Source organism: Equus asinus, chromosome 5 (genome assembly GCF_041296235.1).
Source record: "Equus asinus isolate D_3611 breed Donkey chromosome 5, EquAss-T2T_v2, whole genome shotgun sequence".
NCBI lineage: Eukaryota > Metazoa > Chordata > Mammalia > Perissodactyla > Equidae > Equus > Equus asinus.
Window position 1 is genome coordinate 50501390 of NC_091794.1, and position 17904 is coordinate 50519293.

A 17904-nucleotide genomic window follows, 5' to 3' on the forward strand; every position below is an offset into this window, starting at 1 on the left:
GACAGATTCTGGATTTTTCTATTTTATAGGCTAATAAACAAGAGTCCACATTATTACCATTTATAAATACAAATGGTAGCATCATCAGTTTGATGGAGGATTAGGTTGAACACAGGCCCTGACAGCATAAAACAGAATTACTCTGAAAGTCTTTTATAGCCTATTAACTTTCCTATCAGAATGCTTGTAAGTGTCCATACTCTCTTTAATGGCGGTCCTCTTGGGCTTAAAAGCAAAAGAAAATGAATATTTAGTGAAATGTGATAAATTCCAATTCCAACTATACGTAATATATAATTATGTAAAACATATATATTACATACAATATGCAATATATAATGTATACTTACATATAGATTATATGATTTATAATTAGAATTAATCATATGCCATTAAACGTTTATTTATATTAATTGTAAAATATGAGATTGCAAATATATTATGTAAATTTAAAAATTTCCCCCAAACGTATACTTTGCCACGTTTATTTGTCACATATAAAATATATGCCATATCCAAACACATATATGTTTATACATGATATCATGTGAAAATATACCTTTCGGAAGTCTAAAATTTATCAGGTCAAATCCATATCCCCACTGCCTTTTATTCCTAGGTTGGCCTTGTGGTATTAACTGAATGGATATTCTTTTGGCATTTGGAACTGACTTCAAGATTTAATTAAAATAAATTAAGTATACTAATTTTGTGTAGAGTAATTACTATATACATGTATAATCGTATTTACGCCTTAAATTGTGAATTTCACTAGTAGTAACAAAGTGAACAATTATGGGGGTTTCTACTTTTATTTTCAAATATCTGAATTTGAATTTCTACTTTTATTTTCAACTATTTGAATATCTAAATGATTTAGAATTGGGAAAACATATTCACAAATTTCACTGGTGTGCTATTTTAGCAAATAAATAAAAAATACAAAAGGGTTTGTTACTAAAACATTTACCAGAAATATTTATTCTTATAAATTGAAGTATCCAGAGATCCAAATATAATATCATACTTACAGAGATAGAAATATAGCTTTCTGGAAAAATAAAGAGTCCAGCAAGACACTGGGAAAATTAAATTTTTATGTGATAAAATGAAAAGACCACTTTGACTGAAGTTTCAAATGTATGGTCATGTTACGTCATGTTCATATCATGTTCTGCTTCTGGAATTTGGTATTAGCTTCCAAATAATAAACTCTAGAGGATTTAACACAGTTTTAAAATATTTATCATGATTTTTTAAAAATTGGAATTTCCATGTAATCCTATTTTCTTATATTATAAAGCCCCATTCTTCTTATCTTTTACCTTATATTGGGAGGAATTGAGATCTTTCCTTCTAATAAAGCAATCTGAGAGAGATGTAGCAAAATAATAAATCAAGAACCCTTTTGTATCAATTCAAACTGTTTCTAAGTGTTTGAGACTTTTGAGTCCCTCTTTATATATTTGAGTTGAATTCATCACAAAATCCCCGTCCAGAGCGTTTTTATTTTGCGTACAGGTAGCTTTTTCCATAAAACCCCTGATGGGAGAGGAGACCTGTTAACTCTTGTATGGAATTTAGCAGAATAATTGATCCCCCTCTAGGTTTCTCCAACACAAAAACCAGAGGATTTATATTAGCAGTGTCTCTACTTCTGGTACGTAACTCAGATGACATATAATTCATAGGACTTCAGTGTAACTGAGATTTGGAGGATACACTGATTTTGAAGACATTATGACTGTATTTTTGTAAGTGTGGTCAAGCATACTTAATATACCAACCTACTGGAAAATCTGCATAGATCACTTCTGTTCTTTATTGTATTTATTTGCTGAAAGATCTATTTTATAACATAAAAGCATTCATGTGATATCTTATTTTCTGAAAGACTTGATTCCCCCAAGATTATATTCCGTCATTCTTTCACATACTTGTTTTGAGGCAACAGATTGTCATTATGTTTTGTGTGAACTACTCCTCTCACTTCTCAAATGCCTGCTGGCGTATTATTATTGCTAGAATGTAAACTAACTTTATACGTAGACATCTCTGGATTCAAGTATTTAAATCATGCTTTTGGGCTGTTGTAATTATAGGAGGAAAAACAGAATTTTACTTGTCTCTCTAAGATCCTAAGAGACGAGATATAAGGAGGATTGCAAGTGGTAGCAACACCTTGAAAAAAACCCCTAGATTTGTGAGGGTGTGGTAGATGGGACTTAGAGGCACATTCTTATTGCTATATGGGGAAGCATGCCCAGAATCTGCCCTCATTACGTCTGGCGCTTGCCAGTTCTTTTCAAACCTCAGTTTCATGAGCACCATAAAAATTCACTTAAAATCGAAAAGAACACCCTGAAGTTAAAACCCACTCTGCTTTGCCTTGCCTTTCATGGCCTGGAATGTCACCTTTTACCTCCAGTAAATAAAGCCAACATCAACACTCTTCCGTGTCTTTTATTTTTTATGCACTCAATATTCTTCACATGACAATCTGGACACTTAAAGGGAAATTACGATAGTGATCTATGTCCTGGCAAAGAGAATTGTCTTTGTAATATATAGTTACCATGTATCCATCATTTTCTTTTGTTTCTTGGACTGTTCACATTGGATGGAGTAAATCTAAAATGGAATTAAAGGAGACATGATTAATAGTGGACCACAAAGAAATAATGATATCATAATACTTTCTTAAAATGATCTGGCGTGTGTGTCTAAGCAGCATTCCCCAAAAGAGACAATTGCACTGTTTTACGGTCTTACAGGGTATTGTCTCTTTAACCTCACTATTTCCGAGAAGCCACCAAAAAGTTCTAATATGTCACAATTCAAATGTCAACATGTTGTTGGAAAGGAAGCTAATAAGTTAAACCTTTGAGAGATGCCAAAAAAAGAGGTGATTCAGGCGGTTGAGAGAAGTCCATTGTTTTCTGAGGGGAAATAGAACTCCAGTGTGAAACAGGGTACTTATAAGCATTTAACTGGAAGGTTTAGGGGGAAAAGCAAACTCACACTAATTTTCTTTTTAATCTGGTAGCTTTTTGAGCAGAACTGTTTCCCTCAGTATACTTCCAAAGAAGGGAAAATGTGAAGGTTACGGTTAACAAGATACAAACTATGAATTTGCTAGTTTTTATAAGAAACAGCACATAACAAGGAGTAATTTTCCTAAGATAGTCTACTTCTATCTATGGATAGATGTAAAGAATCTTATGTTGTATTATAACGTATTATAGCAACACTTTATGTTTGGCTTTGTTTTTTTTATAAGCCAACGTCACCTGGTTAGATTACTGTTGAATGAAAAAAATGATTTTATTTTGACAGGAAATAAACTAAGCAGAAAATACTCCTCATTGAGTTATTTTTTGAATTTAGCACAATTTTGTGCTCTGGTTTTTTTATAGAAAAATAAACAACTGGACTTCAGAGCCACCTACTGGAATAAAGGGGCACGTACTTGTGTTTAATGTGTTTAATCTTTTGCTTTTCAAAAGATAAATAGATAAATACAGTTAAAGTTATGCCCATTTCCAATGATCTTGTAAGACGATAATTTACTCAACTTTTCTCGGTTTGGAATATCAAATGGTCTTGCAGCAAACCATAGTTAGAGCAATGTCTTCTAAAAATATATCCTTCCCGTGTCTCAGTAGGGTGTACCAGTTTGTGTCACGTGATTTTTCTCCCCATTAGATTGAGACTGAGCAGAACTGGATCCGTAGTTTTGTTGCTGCTTTTGGTGGCATTGTTCTTGTGTGGGAGTGAGTGTAATTGGTCTCATTTTCACCAGTTGTATAACTTCATTCTTTCTTCCATAATCTCTATCTGGTTACAGAATTGTTCAATAAGTAATCTTAGAATAAAATTAAGAAGTAAGAACATTTTTATGGTACAATGAATAAGCACCTTAAATATTTTCATGATTAAATGCTTTTTTAATTAAAATATAATTGACATATAAGATTTTATTAGTTTCAGGTGTCTAACATCGTGATTTGATGTTTGTAGATCTGTAAATTAAACGCTTTTATAAATGAAAAACCCTTGACGCCTGGGAAAGTAAATTGGGCAATGACTTGCCCAAGGTCACAGAGCTGGTTAGGAGTAGGTAGACAGCTCTTGGAAATTATAGGTCAGAGTTCTTTCCTCACTTGCCCCACCGCTTTTTAGTCAGTCATTAACAGATTTATTAAATCCTTCTTCTCCTCGGCATTTTGCTAGAAAGCAAGGGGAATAAGCACCAGCCCCCAAAACCCCTGTAAATGAGTCAATTAAAGGCATAATGCCTGCTTTCAAAGAGTGGGATCAGAAGCTGGGGCTTGAGGGCAGGTCCTGGATCTGGCACACCCCTTCTGATCGGTGAGAGAGGGATTAAGTTTTTAAAAAACAAAATATGCTCTTTGACTGTAGATCTTGCTGTCCTGATTCTTTCTGTCATGTCTTTCCAACCTAATATTTTAAAAACACCTTGTTGAGAAGGTGCTACTCTGGAGAACACGCTCAAGGGGGTAATTGTGCCCCTGCCACCCTTAGCTCTGCCACTGCTGGAGAACACAGGACTCAGTCAACTCTGTGAGTATGTGTGGTTCACTCGAGTGAGGAATTCAGAGAAGGGAGAGTTCTTTGTTAAACATTACACAGGGTATATGTGACACAGCAAGCCTTGCATTAAGAAAGTTTGATTTGTGAAGTAGGATTTGGAAAAGATTTGTGAATTGGCATGAGAGTCACAGCTTTCCATCATCAGAGGGCTAATTTTCAGTATTTAAACTGGAAGTCATAATTCTTTTGATAAAAATAAAGAGGAACATTTTTGTTAAGGTAGGAGAAAATGTACAGATATCTTAGTGTATATCTTGCTTTTTCTTGGTATTCACTTCTCATTCTCTTTCCCACCCAACCCTTCCTTTGTCTTCTAAAGATCTTTTATAGAGTAGTGGCAGACATTGCACCGGGAGAGGAGCTCTTGCTGTTCATGAAGAGTGAAGATTATCCCCATGAAACTATGGCGCCGGATATCCACGGTTAGTGCCACTTATGCCACCATCTTCATGGCCTTCATTTAAAGACCGTGATGGACCATCCAAAAGGGTCCATCACACTTGATGTTTGTTAGTTTCCCTGACTATTCAGTGTCAGTTTTCATTCCTTCTTTTAGAGAGGCTATTTTCTTGACATCTGGCTAATATTATGGTGAAGCTCAAGTAAGTAGAGGTCTTCCCTCAAGTGGAGGTCAGAGGAATTTTGAATATTTGGACTGAGACATCACATAGTTAAACGTTTTGTCAATGCCTTAGACTATGGTGAGAATCCTTTCACTGTACGACAGTCATTCCAGGGACCTTGGTTTTGGACTTTCGGAAATCTAGTGGATATTTCTCCTATCTAGAGTTCTATTCCTGGGAAAAGCGTTTCTACCTGAGTAAAATCCTAGCCAGCATGACCATATGGGAGGGGGTTGGGAGGATGGGGATTGGGAGAAAAGTACAGATGAGGAAATTTTAGGGCTAGAGGAATTTTTATTTGCCAGAGATCTATTCTAAATCAAATGAAGGGGGGATAAAAAAGAATTCTAATTACTGGTGATATATGTTCAGGTAAGATGAAGGAAGATTGTACCTGTATTGATTTATATCATTGGGATGAGAATTTAATGCTTTCTTCTTTCTCTTTCCTATGTCTCTCTCCTAATATAATGTGATTTGATTCAACATAATCCAGAGGTGTCTTTAGAATGTTTTGCAGATGGAAGGACCACTGGGAAGGTTTACCCATCCTGACTTACCAGAGCGAGGGGGATGGCTCCACCTTCCATCCCCGGGCTTTCCAAAAGAGAGAACCTCAGCTTCTGCTCCCATAGCTCCTGCAAAGGAAGCTACTGCTGTTGGCTGGCTCTTTACCTGAACATTTTTCCTTTGGCTGAGCTGCATTCTGCCTCTTTGTAGATTATACCAGTTGTATTTTTACCAGTTGTATTTTGGGGAGCCTCTTGGAAATTTTTTTCTTCTTAGACAATCTGACAAACAGATGGTTTTAGAAACCTAGAGTTCTCAACTAGCCTGGTAGAGTTGGAGTCTGGATGGGGAGTCTGACCCAATCTGAGAGTGTAGTGAGAGTGCTTAGATGATAAAAAGTCTAGTTTGGACTTTCTCTGGTGCAAGGCATCTTTCATTAGTGAGTGTTAAATCGAAAAACTTTTCAAACAGTTATTTTTTAAAATATAAATAGTTTACTATTCTATAAAGCCAAAATAGAAGCAAATATTTTTCTTTTAGGGCTGCCATTCACAAATTACCTTTAAAACACTCGTGAACCCATCAGTTGCTTTTTGTTTTTGATGTGTCGTATCCATATCTAAATCCGTACGTATACCATATATGTTATATATAATGTTTATGATGTTTAATGGTGATTTATATTTTATGCTTCCAGGGTTTAATGTTTCTTAGGGAAGAGAAAATAAAAACATGAATTGCATACCTACTATGTGCTAGATATTATAGGCTCTCCATTTGTTTTCTCATTTAATGTTTTACACTTAGATCAAACCTGTAAGCGAGGAATTATTCCCATTATACAGATAGAGCAATTGAGGCTATGTAAGGCTAAGTAAATTGGCCAAGACCACAAGGCTAGAAAGTGGTAGAGTCAGCGTTCAAACCAAGGTCTCACTGTCTCTAAAACCCAGGCCTTTTCCATGTATTGTGTCCTCAGGAGTTTCTGTTTATGTTCAGACTGCTGGCTGAGATACTAAATTTAGATCTTAAATATGTGAATAGTGTAACAGACGATGGGAAATGTTTCTATTACCTAGTTAATGCCATTGAGAAACCTGTCTTTAGAGCTGAGGTGATTTATTTTAGAATGCCTCCCTCTCCCTTGACGCCCGAAGTTGATAAACCCTGTTGATTCTACATATTAATTTCTTTACCTTGCTAGGCCCCCTGTTATTGGTTTAGTTTAAACTAAACCAGGACCGTATGTGGATTATAGCAGCAGTGTCCCATCTGACCTCTTTGCTTGGCTTCGCACGCTGCAGCGGGCTTTCCAACTTTCAGTGGCTTTCTGTTCCCATCTTAGCATGGCCCTAAAAAGCCCCTGGTGACCTGCTACCCTCTCTAACTTCATTTCCCACTCCTCCCCTGCGTACACCCTATAAACCTGTCATACTTTACTACAGCTTTGCCTTTCCATCAGCCTGCCACGTTCTTTCTTGCCTTCATCGTTGGTCCATGCTGTTCCCGCTGCCTGAAATGTCCTGCCTCATCCCACTTCACCTGGCTGATTCTTCCTCATTACAAAGCCTTTTCGGAACCTCCTTGCCTCAGATTAGATGGATTAAGCATGTTCCTCTGGGCTCCCTGAGGCCCTGTGCATGCATCTGTCATAAAATATATCACACTCTGTTCACATGTGTATCCTCTTGAGTTTCTTATATGTTCACTCCCTAGGAAAATGCCTAGCATTGGTTGATGACAAAAATATTCCCTCAAAAACATTCAGTCAGTGAACAACTGGCTATAGGTTGTGGCTGTAGGTTTCTAAAACGGATTATGTATCGTGTTGTCGCCCTGAGTGTCTTTCAGCATTGTGAGATGTTTTCAAGACTTCTGTGGTTGTCTCGTGGGATCTGTGCTTAGCCCTGAGTGGGCTAAAAGCTACTCAGATGGAAAGAATAGAAACAATACCATCACTACCTGACACTTTGTAAGCTTGTTATCTCTAGTCCCCGCTATTACCATTTATTTATCTTACTGATTTAAGTGCAAATTCATGATATGTTTGCTATTTAACAAAGGTCTGCCAATTAGCACTGACCCTGGGCTAACATAAATTAGCCTAGAAAGGTGCTAAAAACCTTCCGTGTCCCATTATGAGTAATGATGAATGTTAACGCATTTCTGAGGGTACTGACATTAACCAGGCTTAAGTCTGGCTGAGACAGGGACCCTCCAGGTAACATGGCAGGGTGAGAAAGGTATGGTACAGAGATAGGTTCAAATCCTGGCACAACCACCTAGCCCCATAATCCCTCACTGGTTATATTGAACTTCTCTGAACTTCAATAGCTTCATCTGAAAACTGGGATAAAAATCTGACATACGATTCCTCATCATCAGGTTTTAAGGAATATCAATAATCCATGTAGAGGGTTGAGGAATAGATGATGCTCAATAAGCGGTCGTTATTACTTTTAATATTCTGTGACTATTAAGCCTTGGAAGGGTTTAGTTAAAAGTTTTATCTGATAAGAAGGCTGTACTGTAGCCACAGTAATCACTTATGTTCGTGTTCTAGGCCCTGTCTTAGCTTCTTTACGTCTGTTATTTCTACTCCAGGTTAAAGTGAAGTGATGGAAATGGCAACCAGGTAGCTTCTATTATGTCTTCCATAACTCAGTAGGACCTGCTGGCTTGTGGTGGCACTTCTTGATCTCCCCATCCTAGTAACAGCTGAATTATTTTCACAGAAGAACGGCAGTATCGCTGTGAGGACTGTGACCAGCTCTTTGAGTCCAAGGCTGAGCTAGCAGACCATCAGAAGTTCCCGTGCAGCACTCCCCACTCAGCGTTTTCAATGGTGGAAGAGGACTTCCAACAAAAACTCGAAGGTGAAAACGATCTCCGAGAGATACATGCAATCCAGGAGTGTAAGGAATGTGACCAAGTCTTTCCTGATTTGCAAAGGTTAGAAATGGCTTGTCGCACTATAAAACGTGTTTATTTACTCTGTGAGAAAATGCTGTTCTGCTGAATTTTCAGAATGTATGCAGATGGGAAATTTGGAACGGCAATGAACCTGACAAGTGTGTTAGTGACATGTTCAGAAATCCTTTTTTCCTGGAAATTCTCATCTGTAAAATATTTACAATGAAGTTGGAATTAGTTATTTTGATGCCAGATAGAAATAACATGTTTATTATTATTTCAGTAGTGTTGTTGACGACTGAAATCTTAGCGTTATGGTAAATTCAACTCAAAGGAAGAATCAAGAGGGTAGAACAACAGTGATACTAGTTAAAGTAATCATATGCCAAACAGGAAAGCTGCCTCTAGAGACATTTATATGGCGAAACAAACGACTAGTTCTGATACTCACTTAATGGCAGATATTCTTTTGATAGATTGGCATAACCCTTGGACTTAGTTGCAACTATTTATCTAAACTGCACATATGTAAAAGAATACGAGAAGCCTACTCAGTGAAGAAAATGTTGAATTTCCTAAACCGGAAAACCCAAATGTGATCTAAATGAAATAATTCTTTAGTACTTATGTTTAACAAAATGAAAATCATATTTTGGTGATATGTTAACTTTTTATAGCCCTTTGAATTTAATTCAAGAACGTTTTTTATTTCTGTTAAATAAAACAGCAACCCTGGAACCTACCCTTTGAAAGCTATATTGATAATTGTGCTACAAAATGGTCTTTCAGATCAGAGGTGTATGTAACCAGCTAAGAGGTTTTTTTGTTTGTTTCCTTGTAATGGTTTTTGCCCTGGTTTACAAGCAGTTTTAATAATTGTATTCATTACTTTGCTTTTCAATCCGGAAATGATCCTTGGATCGTCTAATACGAATTTCAGCTGAACATAACATCACTGTATTGAAACGGGTATGGTAGTGTATCAACTGGCCTTACTCAGAGTGTGAGTTACTCACAGTTTGCTGTGGACGCTCCACCTATTTCAGTTTACCATCTTGTTTCCTTTCTTTATTTAGTGCCTGTTTTTGCTCTCTCTCCTTTCACGTCTATTGATTGCCCTGTACCCTCTTATCCTGGTTAGGCCTCGTACAAGAAAGGATTTCATATAGTAGTCATTCATTTTAATGCGTAAATGACTAAAAGGGCATCAAGTATAACCCATTCCTTGAGGAGACTTAGTGAAAAAGAATAAACCTCCTGCTTTGAAAATTCAGACCAATTTAGCTATTAGAGAGAAAACCATTTGGGAGCTAAGAGGGCTTTCACAGTACCCTTTAAAATCATCTTTACTACTTAATATAAATCTGCATAGAGAATAAATCTCTTATATATGTTTGGTAAAACGGGTTTGTAATCAAAAAATGTCACAGCATGTCTCCTAAATATAATCGTGCCCAATTAAAAAAACAAAATGAAACTAATAAATACCAGTGGGTAAGTATTTGTACTGTAATGTAGTCTCTCCTATGCCAGAGAGTATGTATGTTCCCTTCAATTTTATCAAAAATAATGGACAGTATCCTAAAATGAAAGTTGACCGACTGAACACTAAAATGTCATTCTTACTTCCTACTAGCAACTAGAAGTGGATAGCAACACTTCGTAGGTAGAGAAAGCTTCTTACTCCTACTAGTTGTGAGAGTAAGCCTGAGTCAACCATACCTAATGCCAAAACCAACTGTCGGTTTAGTTCCTTCAGTCAAACATCCAGTGGAAAACAATAAGGAAACCTAATTATCGGGCGTTGGACGAACTCTCAGAACTCACTTTCGGTAGCTCAGCCAGATGGATACAGCATGTCACTACGCAACCTGATGTTGATCATCCGAGTGGTATTTTTGGTTATATAATTTAGCCACGTGCAGAACCTACATTCCCCGAATATTTTCCACTTTATGGAATCCTATATTGTTGCTTTATACTCTAAACAAATGAAAAATCCTTTCTTGACATGACATCTTATTCTGTTCTGCATCTTTTATGTAAAATGTTGAGAAAAGAATACATCCCCCCACCAAAAAAGGGGCAATAAACAAAGATTGATATGTAAAAGGTGGAAAAAACCCAGAAGGCTAAGCAAAGCTCTGTAAATTGGGGTAAAATTCTATGAAATGTGAAGTCTCACTAATGACTGGCTAGATTGTTTCTATGTTTATGAAAGCAGTCACATTTGCTTTTGTGAGAACCACTTGCCTTTTTATTCTTTCTATCACTGATTAGTTGACAGCTGATAATTCCAGGGAACAATATGGATTTTACGCTAGATTAGCAGAAGCAAAGAAAGGAAAATTTCCTTGCTTTGTTATCTTTTCCCATCTATGTGCCATGTACTATGCTCTTAAAACTGTATCATACCCATGGAGTTGGGGAACAGGAATAAGACTCCAGGTATAGGCCAATCTTACCACTGGATTTCAGAGTTTCTGATTTGATGTATATTGGAATGTCATATATGTCATCAAATGGCATGGCTTCATGGGTTGCGAAGGACAACAGTGAGAATAGCAATGTGTACAATGATTTTGGAAGATGTCCCTGACTCAGTTCAATGTTAACTGCAGTTGCTGATATCTCTCTCTCTTAACTCCCTTATTAACATTTCAATTTGTGTAGCAAACAGAGGATTACATATTGTAGATAAAGATAGGGCCGTTCTGGTGACTCCACATACCTGTACTCCCCTGGTACCTTTTGTTTGTAGAGATATCACGGTTTGAGCTCAAATAGAATAGCATTACCAACTCGACTGACTCATAGGGCAGGAAAAGTAAGTTTATGTGCCAATATGAATAGAGTTGTAGGCAGGAAGCTGAGGAGGAGAAAAAATATGGGAAAATTATTTCTAATTTGCCAAGGTATGAGAAAGGGCACTCCATTTTTTCACACAGACACTCCCAACCCACACAGTCTACACAACCGCTGGATAATATATTCTAGGTGCATGCAGAGGTCTCACTTGATACTCAAATTAGAGCGTTCATCTCACAGAAAAATGAAACATGGAAAAGAAAGAGTGCTTGCAGGCTGGGTACTTGTTTTCTAAATACATTTTTGTTATGGAAAGTTTCAAATATACGCAAAACACTAGAGAGGATGGTGTAATCAATCCCCATATACTCAGCTTCAGAAATTATTACGCATGGTCCATCTTGTCTCAGCTATACTCATTTTGGATTCTTTGAAAGAAATCCTGTACATTATGTCATTTTATTCATAAATCATTCAGTATGTATCTGTAGAAAGGAGACTCTTTAAAACATAAGTTCAACACCACACTTTAAAAATAATGAATCCTTAGTGTTATCCAGTATTCAGTCAGTGTTCAAATTGCCCCCGTTATCTCGTTATTTTCAGAGTTTTTTGTTTGGATTAAGATGAAAATAAGATCCATCATTGCAATTGGTTGACATGCCTCTTATATCTCTTCTAATTTATAGAGCCCCCCAAAGTCAGTAAGTTTTTCTCTCTCTCATTACAATTTATGTAGGGAAGAAACGGAGTGGTTTTTCCTCTGGCATTTCCTCCAGTCTGGATTCTGCTGATTTTATCCCCTTGGTGTTGTTTAACGTCTTTCTCCATCCCCTGTTTCCTGTAAACTCATAGTTACATCCCAAGCCTTGATCATATTTAGGTTCAATGCTTTAGGAAGAATCCCGCATTGATGGTATCATTTATTTCTATCAGGAGGCACATAATGTGTTGCTTAGATTCATTACTTCCTTAGGGGCTGCAAAATGAATGTATTCTGATTCAATTATTTCATCATTTATTACCTGGATTAATTCTATGTGGAGAAACTTCCCCTCATTGTTTATTTGCTCACACTGAAGTATAGTTTATACCCGAAAGGCAGGACATGTTGCATGAATTTTTCCCTTTATTTGCTAGTTTTCAGAATAATGATTTGGCTTTTCAGCATCTTCCAAGGATGACCGGTGAGGTTCTGTTTGTGTACTTTTGAATATCATTATTGTTAAAAGATGACATGATTATTCTTATTGATGCTTCAATTTTGCCATCTTTGGTCAGTGGGTGTTTCTTCAGGTTGGCGTTCTAATTCTTTGGACATGATCTATAACTTTCTTGCTTTTTTGTCATAATAAGATGTTTAAGGCCCATCTTGTGTATTTTGTGCTTCAAATTTGAAACCGGCTATTTCTCCAAGGAGCTCTGGTTACTTTATTTGAGAGTAGCATCCTACTGTGTTATATATGTGTATTTAATTATCAAAAATGTTGCAGACATCTTCTGAATATCACAATAGTCCATTATCTATAAGATTTGATTTTCCTTATGTTCATGCAGATTTCATATACAAATTTCAGAAAACAGAGGGAAACATTTGAAAGGAAGAACATTCTAAGCTTTAAAACATAGAGAAACTATGCTTGTGAGAAACTTCTAACCACGTCTTTCTTTTGAGGAGCTTTAATAGTGTGTCCAATTATACACTTTTATTTCCTCCTTAATTTGTAGGTTGTCTATAGATAATATTTCTCTCTGTGTCTATATCTATTTCTGTGTCTACACACACATGCATCCATTCATCGGTCCATCTGCCCAACTTCCCATTCATCCATCCTAGGGTTATATTCAGAAGTTTCTTGTTAAGTAGTTAGCTTACAGCTTACTCTCCCATATTCTCATATAGTGATATAGATAGAAACAAAAGTACTTTTTTGAATCTAGAGGTTATACACGTTAGATAGAATATCTACCTGCATGTTCTTGAGCATTTTCTTAACATTTTCTGTTTGAGTGTTTGTGTTTGAATAAGTGTGTATTACCAATACATGTTGCTGTTAGAATTGTGTAGTGAACCCAGGACTGGACAAATAGCTAGTTGTTTCTCATGCCCCTAAAGTGGCAAATAATCTCTGCTAGCTGTATCAGCTTTATCTTCTAACAAGAGGGGCACTTCCCTGTACGAGTGAGAGACACAGTCTAGGAAATGTAAAATGTACTCTGGTCTGTCGCAAGCCTATTTCTTCTCTTTCCTCCTTCTCACCTCAACTCTTTTTCCTTCTTATTTCTCTAATTGCCAGTTGGATTAGTGATAAAATGACGCTCTGTTTATGAATGTGTTCTTTGTCACCTTGTCTTATTAAATCAATTGTTCTCTTAACAGCCTAGAGAAACACATGTTGTCACATACTGAAGAGAGGGAGTACAAGTGCGATCAGTGTCCCAAGGCCTTTAACTGGAAGTCCAATTTAATTCGCCACCAGATGTCACATGACAGTGGAAAGCACTATGAATGTGAAAACTGTGCCAAGGTACAGTGAATTTGTAGACTACTTGGCCTCTCTCTGTCATCCTGCTCTCTCTTAATCCATCACTTGCTACGATATATAAAAACAAGCCTTGAGAGGGGAAACTATAAATATCTTGAGAAAAGTAGACTGAGTGTTGTATGCTAACAGGCATTAGTACAGTGTATAAAAACACTTAGTGGGTATCCTTTTATTTTTGTAAGGAAGGAAGTGAGGCTTAATGGTGAGTTCCAGAACTAGGTGTCAGACATCCTTGGTAAATTCCTGGTTCCGCTACTGGCTTGCCAGCATGGGGTTGTTTTATGGCCTTATGGAGAATGAAAATTTTATCCAACGCACATTATTGATTTCTTTTAATAGCGATTTGTGAGGAAGTCACATAAAGTTTCTGAATGCCTATTCAGAAAGAATGGGAGACTTCTACGTTTGCAGATTTTTCCACCCAAGTCCCCATCATAAATCATGACTTGGTTCTAATTAAGTGTAGTGTCTTAGTGGCCAGTGTGCCTTAGTGGCCAGTGAAAATACTCCAGCTTAACCATTACTGTGAACCACGGGAATGGTAATTCTCATCATTTAATTTTCATGTTTCTCAATTAACTAAAAGATGTCCTGGTGTCATGAAAGTTAATTTCCATTTCCAAAAACTTTCTACTGTGTTTGAATATTTTATCTTGTGCCAATGGAAACTGTGACATTTGAAATTATCTTTAGAGATGTTTTGCTCCAAGATGTGTGCAGGTGGCTTTTTCTGTCTTTTTTTTTTTTTAGTACAATGTCTGAAAGAATGATTTTAGCTTAATGGTAACTTACTGAAACATGGTGTTAGAATTTAACCCCTAGGGGAACTCCTTGAATAGATTTGGGATACTTTAGTCAAAATGCCCCCAATTTTGTACATAGCGTGTCTTTGTTTAAAGGATAGAAATAGCACACCACTTTTAATAATGTTATGTCCAGCATTTTACGATTCAACTCCAGTCACTCTAAATGGGATCAGAGGCCTTGATTATGGTCTAATAATGCCATAAACTATTTTGTTCAACTGGTACCAATGGACACTTCATGCTAAGGATATAAGAGCTGAGTAGTTTGCAGTCCCTCCCCCAGAAGAGCTCACACTTTGGAAATATGACTTTCTTTTGGTCGTTGGGGAAAACAAATAAAGGAAAACAAAACAAATAAACACAATTCCTCTTGTGTCGCTCCTGGTCTTCTTTCTTGTGTCCTTGCATCAAGTTTCCTGATTAATCAGTACTCGTTTCCTAGCAGGTGTTCACGGACCCTAGCAACCTCCAGCGGCACATTCGCTCTCAGCACGTTGGTGCCCGGGCCCACGCTTGCCCGGAGTGTGGCAAAACGTTTGCCACTTCGTCGGGCCTCAAACAGCACAAGCACATCCACAGCAGTGTGAAGCCCTTTATCTGTAAGTTTTTAACGCTCCAGCCCTCCTTCCTGCAACTGTCTCTCGTCCAAAAGGCACCGTGATCAGGAGAGGGTCCAGGCGTGGCCGTTGGGGGGCCTCCACATTAGCTATTTATGATCCAATCCAGTGGGGCTATTTTCTATTACAAGAAAATCTTTTATAACCATATCCACGGTATTTTGTCTATAATCCCTGGAGTGTTTTCTTTTAGATGAAATCAATAACAGGTAGAGAAAAGAGGAATTGTTAAATAATGAAAGGGAAGCCTCCCCAGGTTGTAGGATTTAATAGAGACAAACAGATTTGTCTCACACTGGAAATGTTCATGGCTTTGTAAAACAGCAAATAGCAGATACCACTAAACAAGATGAAGTGATAAAAACCTATTCTGGATCAGAAAGAGCTGGAAGAACCCCACCTGGCAAGTAGGCTGGTGACTCTGTGTGTACGTGTGTGAGAGTATGTGTGGGGAGAGAGAGGGGAATTAAATGCCCTTTAATCTCTCCGTTGTTGCAGATCACAGGCTGCGGATAGGCAGTTCTCAGTTACTTGAAAAGCAGAACATTTTCACTTTGATGCTGGACATGCTGCTTCTATAACCCACTGCACTAAAGCAAATTTACAGGCCGTGTGTTTTGAGGAGACGTCCAAGCTGACCACCTACTTAGAATGTCCCCGTACAGAGCACTTTAGTAACACACTTCAAATAAAGTACAACTCAGCCCTCACTTGCTGCTGCTTCTGTCCTCCCACCCCTGTTCTCTGTGTTGTGCTGAATATTTCCTAAGGAAAATCAGTTATTCTCAGTGCATCTGGGCAACAGCTCTGGGCTTCTTTTGATCCATTGCTCCGCTGGGCATATAAACACAGTGACTCATTGAGTTGTGCTACAAACTTCAGGACTGATCTTGGATCCAGATAAGCATAGGACTGGTTGAACCATACTCAGTAGTTGGCAGAACTTCTGACTTGGGAAGCCTTACAAAACAGTTTTTCTGACAGATACTTGATGGTTTGTAGTAGGTATTTGAGACACTACTACAGGACCTGATGGAAAACCTTGATTTTCAGTGCCAACATGGAGATGCCAGAGGCTGACCCTCCTCCGTTTTGCCTTGACATAGCCCTCTTTTGTGCTTCCAGGCACCAAGAGAGCTTTTCTTTCCCTTTCCAACTTAAACTAGAGCCCTGTTTTGCTCAGATGTTCTTCAGTTCCATGGGTGGAGTGAAGAGGACCAGCCAATAAACAAAAGGGTGCCCTAGGCTCCCTTGGGGAGGCTCTTTTGAAAGTCACGGGAAATAAAGGATACAATAGAATTTTAGACTTCTTGTCTCAAAAAGACATTCCTGACTCTAAGGTCGTAATGCCCCAAAAATGTGCTTGCAAGTGCTACAGTCATAAATAATTCATCTATTTCTGATTTCTCAGAAATAAGTTTGGATAAATTTATTATCTTTTGGTGGAAAAAAGAGTGGAATAGACCACAAATAATTATGATCACCCATTTAATGCTTTCTCTATTATTTAAAATAAAAGTCATTAAGTATAGATTCCTATCATCTGAGGTTCTGGGATCTGGAATTTTAATTATGTTGAAGTCGCGCGTTTCACTCTAAAGCACTATAGGGTGTCCCTTTTCAGTCAGATTGCGCAAACTATTTCCTATGAATGTATTTGCAGTAATTATTGGTAAATTTAAATAGCAGATGGCTTTCTTCAAATATAAAATCTGACAGAGAACTATGGGGTAATTATGAATAATAACTGTGTAATTTCAGAACAAAAGAGGAGTTATTGTGGAGACTTTGGAGTGAAGGAGGTTCACCTAGAGTTGATATCTGTTTCTCACCAGAAGGCCACACACCACGATTTACCCCCACTGGTGTGTTTATGGCAACTGTCTCTTGTTACAGTGTACCGCCAGGCTTGAGCCCAGAGCCACCAGCGCTAAGGTAATTACTCACTGCCTTTACAGAAACCTCCAGCCTTTCCAAATAGAAACCACATGCTCTAATAGGCTGAATATATTCAAAATACCTCTTAATTTGTTTAATAAGTAGAAAAATGCAACGCTAACTGCTGGCTAATTTCTTATTACTGAGAAAATTACAGTAGAGTATAGACTTCAACTTCAATTGAGCTATTTACCTGGAGGCCTGGTGGTTTGCAGTGGGCCAGGCCTGGCCTTCAAGTGAGAAAAACAAAGCCTCTGCCCCAGGAAAAATCCAGATTCTATGTTCTTGAGACATGACACAGATGCTGTTCATCCATGTAACTGAGGGTGCAACCGGGAGAGTCAAATGTACCTTCTGTTACTCCAAAATAGAGAAACTCCTGACTTTCGTAAATCCATCCGCCATAAGAACGAAGCATATAGAGCAACATGTCTTTGCCAAAGTTTGCAAACCCTTTAAAACTTACACCTTAGTTGAATACCCATCAAGACATTTTCTCGACGCCTTGTCATGTCCAGAGGAGAGGTGT

At 37.6% G+C, this 17904-nt stretch overlaps 1 protein-coding gene across 30 annotated transcripts in view; it reads left to right on the plus strand.

Moving 5' to 3' along the window:
* The window catches only part of MECOM (MDS1 and EVI1 complex locus), a 533659-nt gene that overhangs the window by 481947 nt on the left and 33808 nt on the right, over positions 1-17904 (plus strand). For 18 of the 30 annotated variants that reach the window (XM_014846458.3, XM_014846456.3, XM_070509495.1 and 15 more), the window contains 4 exons: positions 4934-5036; positions 8483-8699; positions 13849-13996; positions 15266-15419. In XM_014846458.3, the coding sequence (XP_014701944.2) occupies positions 4934-5036; positions 8483-8699; positions 13849-13996; positions 15266-15419 (622 nt within the window). Of the gene's footprint in view, positions 1-4933; positions 5037-8482; positions 8700-13848; positions 13997-15262; positions 15420-17904 lie in introns of all 30 variants that reach the window. The other 12 variants (XM_014846457.3, XM_014846455.3, XM_070509494.1 and 9 more) reach the window with 1 other exon arrangement.